Raw genomic sequence first — 11,761 nt, forward strand, 5'->3', positions numbered from 1 at the left:
GATTATGTTGGTACACAAAATTTAGTTTTAATGAAAGACTACTAATCATATGCTAAATGTCACATTTTGAAGTGTTTATTTTAGTGGATAATTACTCATCAATTGAGGTGCTCCTGAATTGGAGGAAGATGCTCAAAACAGAGTTTTACAGAAAAAAAAGGAAAAAAATGTTTCTCTCCCCAATCTCATGTATCCCCACGGACTTTGCTTACTTTGAAAGTTGTTGACCTACAAATTAAAGTATTGCACGTTGATGTTTGAATCATCTACAGCAAACATAATTATGTTTAAATTTAACAAATACCATTTTTTAATTAGTGCACGATCTTTGAGAATGATTCAAATAACCAGTGAAGGATATCCCTGCTTCTGCGTAGTGTGGCATCCCAACAATGATGTCACTATAAAATATAATGTAGGTTGGATATATTTAGAATATCTCGTCAGTATGATTTTTCCGGATTGTAAAAGAAACGTAAATAGTGTAAAGGAGAGCTCTAGATACGATAATTTCGCGAGAAACAGAAGGGAAATGTGTAAAAAAAGTGTTTAAAGTCAATCTATTCATTTGTGTGTTTCCTTCTCACCAATCTCAGTAAGATTTGTTGGGGGGGTTTCCACACTATAAAAACAAAATGAATGATGTGAGGGAATGTCACTCTGGTCAACCCCATAGGGGATTGACGGCTTGAAGCCGTCTTTCCCCCAAAAAATAAACCTAGCTCTAATATGTAAACAAACATGATATATACTTTCAATATGCATGATATGAGGATAAAGTTATAATTCCTACCTTGCAATGTTTGAGGGCTTCTTTAAATTGCTTTTCTCTGATACACTCTCTAGCATTTTTCAATGCAGTCTTTATTTCTTTAGTATCCATTTATCTGAGAGAAAAAATCCATTGCACTGATATAATAAAATGCTTCGCTGAGCGCAGCCTTATACATCTGCAGTCGTCCTGGTCAAACCCTGAACAGTTGGTGCATGTTTGGACACAATATTCAAGCTTGATACTGTCTGAATTTGGATTGTGATTAAATTTTTGATATAATATAGGTTTATGACACAAAATAAATGTGGTGAAAGATCTTAAAAATTGAAATGGGTTGAAATTTTTGTTTTAATTTTCAATTGAAGATTTTCCTGCTATTGCACAATACTGTGTAATTGAAGATGTGCTATTGCACAATATTGTCAATAGTGTGTTTTGAAAATTTCTTGTTATTGCGCAATACTGTGCAATAGAAGATTTCTTGCTAATGCACAAAACTGTGCTATAGTGCAATACTGTGCAATTGAAGATTTCTGGCTAATGCACAATACTGTGCTATAGTGCAATACTATGCAATTGGAGATTTCCTGCTATTGCACAATACTGTCCTTAATAATTTACACATCATATTTGGTGTGTAACTTCTGCCATATCAGTATTTTTTACTTTAATATACAATGCTATTGCACAATACTTTACTTAATAATTTACACATCATATTTGGTGTATGATGATGATGATGATCTTCTGCCATATCAGTATTTTTTACTTCAATATACAAATAAGAATTATAAATCAATGGAAAAATGGAAAATTTTAAGAAAAAAATAAAAATATGAAAATTTTTTACCTCCCCCTACCCACCCACCCCCAAAGGTTGAACCCCCATTTTTACTTAAACCCCTCCCCCCTTTCCAGTTATTACCCACAAACTCAATCCTAGCTTTCCCTTTGAGGTATGATACCTTGCTGTAGAATTTCAGAGAGATCCATTCACTTGACCTCAAGTAATTGTCTGGAAACAATTACCCTTAAACTCAATCCCAGCCTTCCCTTTGTCATATGGAACCTTGTGGTACAATTTCAGAAGATCCATAAACTAATACACAATTTTTTGTCTGGAAACTAGAAAAGTGCTTATTTTGACCCTTTTGGGTCCTAATTTTCCTAAACTGTTGGCACCATATAACCTCCAAAATCAATTCCAAACTTTCTTTTGTGGTTTCAAAATTTGTGTTTAAATTAAAGAGATCCATTCACTTAAACTGAAGTTATTGTCTGGAAACCAAGTGTCTTCAGGCAATGACGAAGACGACGTGATACCAATATACAAATGTAACACCACAAAAATTTTTGCGGTCCTAAAAATCCTGAGGCAAGCTTTACCTAATTTTAACAAAACAGGAAATCTTTTGAATAAACCCATCAGCAAAAATTGTTCCCTCTGTCCATTCCATATGAAATTAAAAGATTTTGTCTATTTTTATTATCGGTATATAGATAAATATTTTAATTATTTTTTGTTTGCGTCTTTTCTGTCTGGAATGGAAACTATCCATTTCCCAAGATGAAGCCAAAAAAAAGAAGACAGAAAAATATAAACTGATATACATGTACAAGTAGCTTGCCACTTACAGTTGGTGAAATTACAATGTCTTATAATGGTATCGTTTAGGTCAAACTTTTGTAAAAAATTAAAAAATCTTATTTCATTTACATGATTTAGGACAAATGTAGGAGAAAATTTTCTAAATTTATTCCAGACAAATAATTCAAAATTTCAGTAAAATATTTCAAAGTTGGCGAAAAATTTAATTTTTCAATTTTTATTTCAGAAAACGCAAATTTTATTGAACAAATCTTAAATATGAAGGAGCTAAAAATAAATTTCAAAGTTATTCAAAATTAAATATATTTGTTAAATTACATTTTAAGTTTGATGTCTTTTAAAAAATAACATTTAAATGCTTTTAAAATAACATGAATATTCAATAAAAATACGAGGAAACTGTTTTTTGGGGTACGTGTGTGTAGAGTGGGGTGCACATATTCGCCGGCAGCCTCAGTTCTCCAAAAGTGGTGGTCCTCAGGATTTTACCACCAAAATTTTGAATAGGACCAACACAATTTTAGTATTTTTCAATAGAATTAAAAGTGAGGACCAGCAGATTTTCAGCACTAACCACAAAGGACAGAAGAAGGAACAATGATTTTTGGCCAATTTTCTGAATCATCCAGCATGATAATCACGGAAATCACAATGGCTGCCATGTTGGATATACATGTACACACTAAATTTAAAATGATCTGTATGAACTTATCTGCTTTCTGTAAATCATTTTTAAGTTATAAAATACATCGATAATTCATTATTATTTAATAATCAATGTTTAATAGTCACCAATATGTGCTTATATCAAAATTTCAAGTGTTATTCGGTCATTACAAGTGTTATTCGGATAATAACAGTGTTATTCGGTCATTCGTGTTACCCCATATTGGGATACATATTGATGTATTTAATAACTTAAAATGATTTACAGAAAGCAAATAAGTTCATAAAGATCATTTTGAATTTAGTGTGTTCTTCCAACATGGCAGCCATTGTGATTTCCGCGGTCACCATGTTGAATGTACACACTAAATTCAACAAGTTCTTTATGAACTCATCTGCTTTCTGTAAATCATTATTACATTATAAAATACATCGATAATATACTATTATTTAATAATCAATGTTTAAAAGTCACCAATATCATATATCGGTGCTAATATTAAAATTTCTAGTGCTATTTAGTCATTACAAGTGTAATTCGGATATTAACAGTGTTATTCGGTCATTCATGTTACCCCCACCCCAACTCTATATTGGGGTAAAAACTTGCACCCTGTAATAATATCCCATTTGAGTGATTGGTCCCTACCTCACTCAGCTGGTAATCAAAATAAGTACATCTTCTTGTGTACGTTGGTTATATGCATTCCTGTTTTGAAGATAGGTGTATAAACTTGCACACTTCTCGAGACCACTCGGACAGAGTGATTTATTTTCACTTTCAGTTTCAATTTGTAGAACCGTAAAAACGTCATCAAACAGGGAAAAAAATGAAAGATCTTAAATTTATAGCTTACACAGTTTATAGAACTTCCAGAACTGCTGTATCTTTCATTACTTTTGTATAACCAAGGCTCGTTGTTTTAGTAAGACTACTGTAACTCCGAAGAGATGAAACAGTGAAAAAAGAAAAAAATGAAAGAAAAGAGGATTGAAGATAGGGGAGAGTAACGATGATGGATGGTCTGTATCTGTATATCTTTTTCTTCTCCCAATATAGACACACCTCCACTTCTACATCTACATCTACTTTTAATACTTCTTAACTTCAATATGTTGAAGATTACAAGAAGGCACATAATAGAGAAACAAATTAAAATCTTAACATATTTACAATTATTTCAAAAACATTTTTTTTTAGTAAATAGATAAAAACATGATTTGATTTAGCAATACATATGTGGTTTTGCACCAGACTTAAATCGGCTTCAAAGTCTGGGCTACAGGCTACTTGGCATCATGGTAAAGAATTCCACAACCTTACTGTTCTAGGAAAAAAATGAATATAAATGATAATTTGTGGGAGAGAATGGGTGTATGAATTTATGTTCTTTTGATGGTATTAGGTATTTATTGACTGGCCGATGGAAACTAATTGATGTTGAATTTTAATTAAGTGTATACCTGGCAGCTCTTCTCTGAACCATTTCAATTTTATGTATTTGTTGTTTCTGCCAGGGGTCCAAAACAACTACAGTATGCTTTTTTTGGTCTGACATATGTTTTGTAAGCCAGTTCTTTTGTTTTTATGTTGTCACGGTAGTTTTGACGTTTCTTTTAATAAATCTCAGTGATGCTTTTGCGAGGCTTTTGCTTTATGTGTGATGTTATTTATATGAGAATTCCATGTCAGATCGTTAGTGATGGAAACGCCAATACATTTTGCTTTGTTTGTTGATTTTAAAATATCATCATGTAATGTGTATTTATAGATGATTGGTTTATGTTTTCTTGTTATGTGGATGATTTCACATTTGTCTGGGTTAAAGGACAAAAGCCATTCTTGCTCCCATTGTTCCAATTTATGTAAGTCTGATTGAAAGGTGTGACAGTCAGCTAGTACACTTTTATAGTCCTTCAACCAAAATTAAGTGTTATATTGGAACTTTCAATTTTTCTATTGATAAAAATGAAGGCAGTGGCTATTTTGCCGGCTCCGGCAAAATAGCCTCTTGGGTGCTATTTGGGTGGCTCCGGCATAATACTAGCCTCCTTGCATTTATATAGAGTTTTGCTATTTTGCCAGTCTTATTTCAGATTTTTAATCATGACTATATGAATTTTTTTTTTAAAGAAAACTATCTAGCACAAATGATATATGTGGCTAGATGTCAATAACCTTTTATTCTTCGCCTTCTTCGTAGTCATTCAATTTTAGTGGATTGCGCTCATTTAATTTACATGTACTGTGTTTTTGTTAGATGTATGTTATTTGTATCCATCTGATAAGTTAAGTCTTTTTCAACAGATTTCTATAGTTCGTTCTTATGTTGTACTGTTACCACTGTCCCAGGTTAACATGTAATACTCCGCCACATTCTGTATGTATGTGCCTGTCCCAAGTCAGGAGCCTGTAATTCAGTGGTTGTCATTTGTTACATATTTTTTGTTTTCGTTCATTTTTTTCTTCTTCATAAATTAGGCCGTAAGTTTTCTCGTTTGCATTGTTTTACATATGTCATTTCGGAACCTTTTAAAGCTGACTATGTAGTTTGGGCTTTGCTCATTGTTGAAGGCAGTACGGTGACCTATAATAGTTGTTAATTTCTGTGTCATTTGGTCTCTTGTGGAGAGTTGTCTCATTGGTAATCATACCGCATCTTCTTTTTTATACATACATAAATTTTTGTTGAAAATTGAACGTTCGAAAATGGAAAACAACAAATTTGTTATCAAACAAACTTGATTTTCCACTGATATACCTGAAGAGCTACAGCCGGGTTTGGAGTACTTTGAAACGTAAAACGAAGACCTTAAAAAATCATGAAAGCCAGACAAAACTTTAATATAAATCTGAAGTCTATGGCACAAAAAAATATTATAAGGTAAATAAAAAAAAGTGTACACACGATGCATAGAAATCTAGCTATTGATAGCATTTATTCCATGAAATTTGAATCAAACAGAAACGTATATATCTGCAAATGTTGCAAAAGTGATGCAGACATTAAAGAATCAAGTGGTAGCACATTTCTGGTGCCAGACTTGCCAGACTTTAAAAAAAAAATCACCAAAAAGCAAGGCACTGGTTTTATATGGGTTCATATGCTTTCAATTGCTGATGTGTATTACATGTATATACATTTTTTAAAGAAATTGTTTTACCTCCTATTAATGAAAAAAGTACTAGTATCAATTTCAATATTTTACTTTTTAAAAAAGTTTTAAAGACATGTTTTTAGAGACTGAAGAATATCAATTTTAAAGTCATAAGAAAAGAGTGACCCGTGAAAAATAATGTTTATCCAATCCTTGAACCAATGCATGTATATGTTGTGTACAAGTTATCATTTTGTACAAATTGTAATTTGTACAAAAATATTGTACAAATTATAATTTGTATTTTGCCTTTGTACAAATTATAATTTGTACAAAAAGTGCCTGTACAAATTACAATTTGTACAAAATTTGACCAAAATTCACTTATAACTTGTACAACAGTTAAATATGAATTTTGGTGAAAAATGCATTGATTCACAGGATAGAATCCTGCTTTGCATGTTCATTTTCACTAATTTCTTATATCAAGTCAGGTTTTCTCGCATAAGAATCCTCCTAATGTTGAGCCAGCTGTCTCTTCCCATCCATAAGACGATGCTTTATTCATAGCGAGATGATCTTTAGCATCATGCCCAAAAGGCGTGGTAGGACTCCAGTTGAAGTATTTCATAAGCTGTCCATCATCGAACGCCCACGTGCCTTCCTTTGCAGAATCGTTTCCTTGGATGTATACTAAATTTTCGTTGTAGAAATCTGAAATGGAAAATTGTGTTAATTAATTGCTTGCTGTGTAGCTGTAAGTCTGTAGAAAATAAGATTGATATATGTGTATAAGGTAGAAATTATCATCATATAACAACCGTCCGGGGCCTTAAGAAAAAATGGGGATGCTCTAGATATTTCAAAAGATTATGCATACAACTAACACATGCTATCTTTAAAGTCAATTATCATTCCAATCATAAGTACTTGTACAAAGAAGAAGAGGTCCGGTGCTCGTTTCTCCCTTACTTAAATTTGGCACCAGCTAGTGTATCTATAATCATGAAATCGAGAAGTAAAATGTTCTTTACCCAAATATGTCATCAAATGAGTCTGTTGTAGTTGACTTTGGACTCTAATCAGTTGTCCGCCATTGCGACGACATGCAATGTCAGCTTCATACACATTTTTAAGATCGTCAAAGTATTGGTAACATAAGGAAGCTTTCCTGTTCTGGTTGAAACCATCCATAGGTGGACAAGTACCTGCAGAATATATATATATATAGAAAGCGAATTTGGTGGTACGATGTTAGCAGGGTTTCGGTAAATTATCAAGTTATGTTTTACAGAATGAAAACAAAACAACCTTCTGATACAGTAAGATTATATATCATAATAAACTGATATTTCCCTTTGGTAGAACATTGTAGAGGTGGCATCCGTAAAATTTTCGAAGGGATTTTTTACTTCCGTGTAAGCAGTAATTCTCTAACGGATAAATCATAGCAGGATATGCTAGCTCTTGGAATACCGTATTAACAGGGAAATTCATACTCAATATACAGGTGCTGCTGGAATGTTGCTACATAAAAATGGAAAAGTTCACAATCGGCAAGCTGAACTCATATCTCTTGTCATAAAGTTTTTTTCTCTACCAACTTTTTAAACTCCTTTAAAACATTTTGCAATGAAGTCAGCTTTCATAAACAGAAGATATAGGGCCTGAATGGTGATTTAAATTTCAATTTGTTGTCTTTATAAATAAAAAAAAAGCTATTATTATAATTTTTAAAAAGAAAACTCACTTTCATAAACGTTATAGTACCGCCAACCCATATCACCTTTCCACTTCCCATTATTTCCCGGGGTATTTACACTCATTAGTCGACATTCAGTGGTATTCTGACGGTAGAAATATGCCATACACGCTAAGTTCTGGAGGCAATGGAACGCACATTTTCTTATACTTTCCGTCTTAAATGTTCCGATAGAATTTTTATCCACGATTTTATTTGTTTGGTTTAAATTCTCCATAGCAAAAATCGAACTTATTCCTAACTGGGAACAATAAATTGCCCGGGTATACAGAATTGTCCATACTAGAATCGTAGTGATAGTCATCATTGCTGTCTAAGTATTGTTACTGTGCAGTTATACTGTAAAACGGCATGATCAACCGATTGTCATTTATCTGCCTTTCATGTAGAGGAATTGAAGTATTCACGAATGTTAAATGAAGGGAAGACTGCAAATTTTGTTTTAATCGCTCAACATAACGATGTTATTCCATCAATTAATTATAACACTCTGAATTATTGGTTTTTGTGGTACCTAATCATTATTTTCCAATACAAAGCGAATTTTAATTCATATACTGCACTCTCATCATCTTTTAACTTTTAGTCCTCATTTTAATTACAACCAATACACATCGTTGCATAGATAAACCTTTTATTATTACATGCACTTAAAATGTGATTGATTTTGCATTTAGGGTTGTTTCTTTTTATTTAGATACCGTAAATTGTTACTAAAACAAAAGTTTTATGTGAGCCGTTAATTCTCACGGTTTGATGCTGAAACTATGCCTGCTTAACACCAAGTGACAAGAATTTCATGCATTTCTAGGAAGAAATACTATACAGATGTTACATCCATTTAAAACATTCTATATTTATTTTCTAGTAGATTCAGAATTCAATTGTTTTACATTTGTCATTTCAGTGCCCATAGTTTGCTATGTAATACAGTGTTTCCTCAATGTTGACCTATAGCCCTTAACTTCTACAACATACCACATCTACATAATTTTGAATAATTAATAATGTGAGCCTCCAATAAAATACATATCAATTTTGTTTTGGAAATGTGATATTTCTTGTCAAGTATTACCATGTTTGTTCTTTGAAGAGCTACTACATTTGTAGAATTTTGTTTTAACATTTGTGTTTAAATAATATTTTTCTTCAACAAATGCAAGCGCATCAGTTCTTTTTACACACTGCACACCTGGATCTTAATGGATTTTCAGGTATGGCCACCCTTAGGCACCCTACAACATAATATATACTCATGACTTAAATCTCTTTTTTGAAAATTTGGCCTTTTTGACCTATTGTTGATTGTGTCCTGCTGTTCATTTTTGCTTTTTACATTTTCTATCTTAATTACTGTTATTTCAGAAAACATTTTTGATAGAAATGGACAGTACATTTTAAACATTTCTGCCCTGTCAGACTTTCTCCATCTATAGCTGTTAAAAATAATTAACAAACTTCCATTTACCCATATATAAAAAAGAAGATGTATGATTGCCAATGAGATAACTCTCCACAAGAGACCAAATGACACAGAAATTAACAACTATAGGTCACTGTACGGCCTTCAACAATAAGCATAGCTCATACTATTGTTTATATTTCTAGCCATGTTCACAATGTTAGTTGGCAGACAGAACCATTTGACAAAAGATATAAACTAGATACCTAAATGATGGCTATGGCCATTTTGCCCAGCATTTGCCAAATTATTCACTAACTATTAACAAGAGTGCACACGCTGAAATGTCTCGCCTTCTATACTAATCATTGATATTATGTTGATAGTCCTAAGCTAAGCTTTATTACAACTGTCACATAAACTTAACATTAACCAAGATAACTAAACAAAGACCAATGAACCTTGAAAAAGAGGTCCAGGTCCGATGAACCATGCCAGGCAGACAGGTACAGCTAACAATGCTTCTATACAACATATATAGTTGACACATTACTTATAGTTTAAGAAAAATAGACCAAAACACAAAAACTTAACACTGTGCAATGAACCATGAAAATGAGGTCACAGTTAAATAAAACCTGCTCGACTGACATAAAGATCATAAAATATTTCCATACACCGAATATAGTTGACCTATGGCATATAGCATTAGATAAAAAGACCAAAACTCAAAAACTTAACTTTGACCACTGAACCATGAAAATGAGGTCAAGGTCACATGACATCTGCCCGCTAGACATGTACACTTAACAATCATTTCATACAACAAATATAGTAGACCTATTGCATATAGTATGAGAAAAACAGACCAAAAAAACACAAAAATTTAACTATAACCACTGAACCATGAAAATGAGGTCAAGGTCAGATGACACCTGCCAGTTGGACATGTACACCTTACAGTCCTCCCATACACCGAATATACTAGCCCTATTGCTTATAGTATCTGAGATATGGACTTGACCACCAAAATTTAACCTTGTTCACTGATCCATGAAATGAGGTCGAGGTCAAGTGAAAACTGTCTGACAGACACGAGGACCTTGCAAGGTACGCACATATCAAATATAGTTATCCTATTACTTATAATAAGAGAGAATTCAACATTACAAAAAATTTGAGCTTTTTTTTCAAGTGGTCACTGAACCATGAAAATGAGGTCAAGGACATTGGACATGTGACTGATGGAAACTTCGTAACATGAAGCATCTATATACAAAGTATGAAGCATCCAGGTCTTCCACATTCTAAAATATAAAGCTTTTAAGAAGTGAGCTAATGCCGCCGCCGTAGCCGCTGTCGCCGCCACCGGATCACTATCCCTATGTCGAGCTTTCTGCATCAAAAGTTGCAGGCTCGACAAAAATGAATAATCATTAGGAAGGATTACAAACTAGTTTTACGGTAGGATACAGAATCATCTATATAGATATGATCTGGAAGACAGAGAAACACGCACAAAAAAAGGTCTTCTCATTTAGTATTATGGATAACTGTATAAATGAAGCAATGGTAATAGCACTATATATTTTTATTTGTGATAAATAATAGCATATAAATTCTATGCTTTATAAATTCAACATCTTAGAAACATACTTAACATGAAATAACAAAAATACAAGCATTTAAATTGGCGTGCTTCACAAAATTTTTATGGAAAATGATGAAAAAAGATGAGCAACTAAAAACATTAAGATATGTAATTTTTGTTATCTATAATGAACAATATATATATATATATGAAAATAATGCTGTAGCTAGACCTTTGAATCTCTCCATAAGTGGATTTAGAAAAGTTTTTTAGTCAAAACTTAAAATATTTATTTCTGAAATAATGAAATAAGTAAATCTCCATTAGCTTGCAATCTTGAAGAGCAGACATTTTTTATAGACAAAAAAAAAAATATAAACATCAAATTCACAAGTTACAAAATGTATATAAATATGTATACTATACATAGTTTTTTATTTTATAATAATTACACTGAATAATATATTTGAATCCTTCAAAAGGAAACATATTGATAGCAAAATAAAATAAAACCAAGTTACTAAAATTTGAAAATTCATCCCCCATCTTTCAAAATCCAAAAATGTGATTTTCATTAGTTTAAATTTGAATTTAAGATACTGTGGATTCCAATTTTCATGGGTTTCTTGAGTTCAGGTGAACCACGAAATCAAATTTACAACGAAATACATATTTTTAATAGGTTTTGTACACAGAGATTGTCAAAACCATGAAATCAAATATCCACGAATATGCAAGTTTTCAGCAATCCACGAAAATTGATACCAACGACAATAAACGAATCTACAGTATAACATAGCAGATTCAGAGTGAGTGTAATTTCCCCATTAATAATAGATAGATATAGTTAGTTCAAG

General features: G+C 32.2%; 2 protein-coding genes across 5 annotated transcripts in view; both read right to left on the minus strand.

Moving 5' to 3' along the window:
• LOC139520566 (superkiller complex protein 3-like) overlaps window positions 1–4,090 on the minus strand; it is a 41,828-nt gene extending 37,738 nt beyond the window's left edge. For 2 of the 4 annotated variants that reach the window (XM_071313358.1, XM_071313356.1), the window contains exons 1-2: window positions 3,908–4,090; window positions 794–887 (exon numbers count right to left, since the gene is read on the minus strand). In XM_071313358.1, coding sequence (XP_071169459.1) covers window positions 794–883 — 90 coding nt within the window. In that variant the 5' untranslated portion in view covers window positions 884–887; window positions 3,908–4,090. Of the gene's footprint in view, window positions 1–793; window positions 888–3,699 lie in introns of all 4 variants that reach the window. The other 2 variants (XM_071313359.1, XM_071313357.1) reach the window with 2 other exon arrangements.
• Window positions 4,091–6,639: 2,549 nt separating this feature from the next.
• On the minus strand, window positions 6,640–8,184 carry LOC139521534 (galactose-specific lectin nattectin-like). Its single transcript, XM_071315009.1, has 3 exons — window positions 7,900–8,184; window positions 7,184–7,357; window positions 6,640–6,863 (listed from the first exon to the last, which is right to left on the minus strand). The coding sequence occupies exons 1-3, from the start codon at window positions 8,126–8,128 to the stop codon at window positions 6,640–6,642; spliced, it is 627 nt and encodes a 208-aa protein (XP_071171110.1). The 5' UTR covers window positions 8,129–8,184.
• Window positions 8,185–11,761: the final 3,577 nt, after the last annotated feature.

Source organism: Mytilus edulis, chromosome 4 (genome assembly GCF_963676685.1).
Source record: "Mytilus edulis chromosome 4, xbMytEdul2.2, whole genome shotgun sequence".
Classification (NCBI taxonomy): domain Eukaryota; kingdom Metazoa; phylum Mollusca; class Bivalvia; order Mytilida; family Mytilidae; genus Mytilus; species Mytilus edulis.

Coding starts and splice junctions, on each gene's coding strand:
- LOC139521534 (XM_071315009.1), bottom strand. CDS start 8,128: ATGGAGAATTTAAACCAAACAAATAAAATCGTGGATAAAAATTCTATC. Junction 7,358..7,899: donor GTACTATAACGTTTATGAAA/GTGAGTTTTCTT, acceptor TATATTCTGCAG/GTACTTGTCCACCTATGGAT. Junction 6,864..7,183: donor TCATTTGATGACATATTTGG/GTAAAGAACATT, acceptor TTTCCATTTCAG/ATTTCTACAACGAAAATTTA.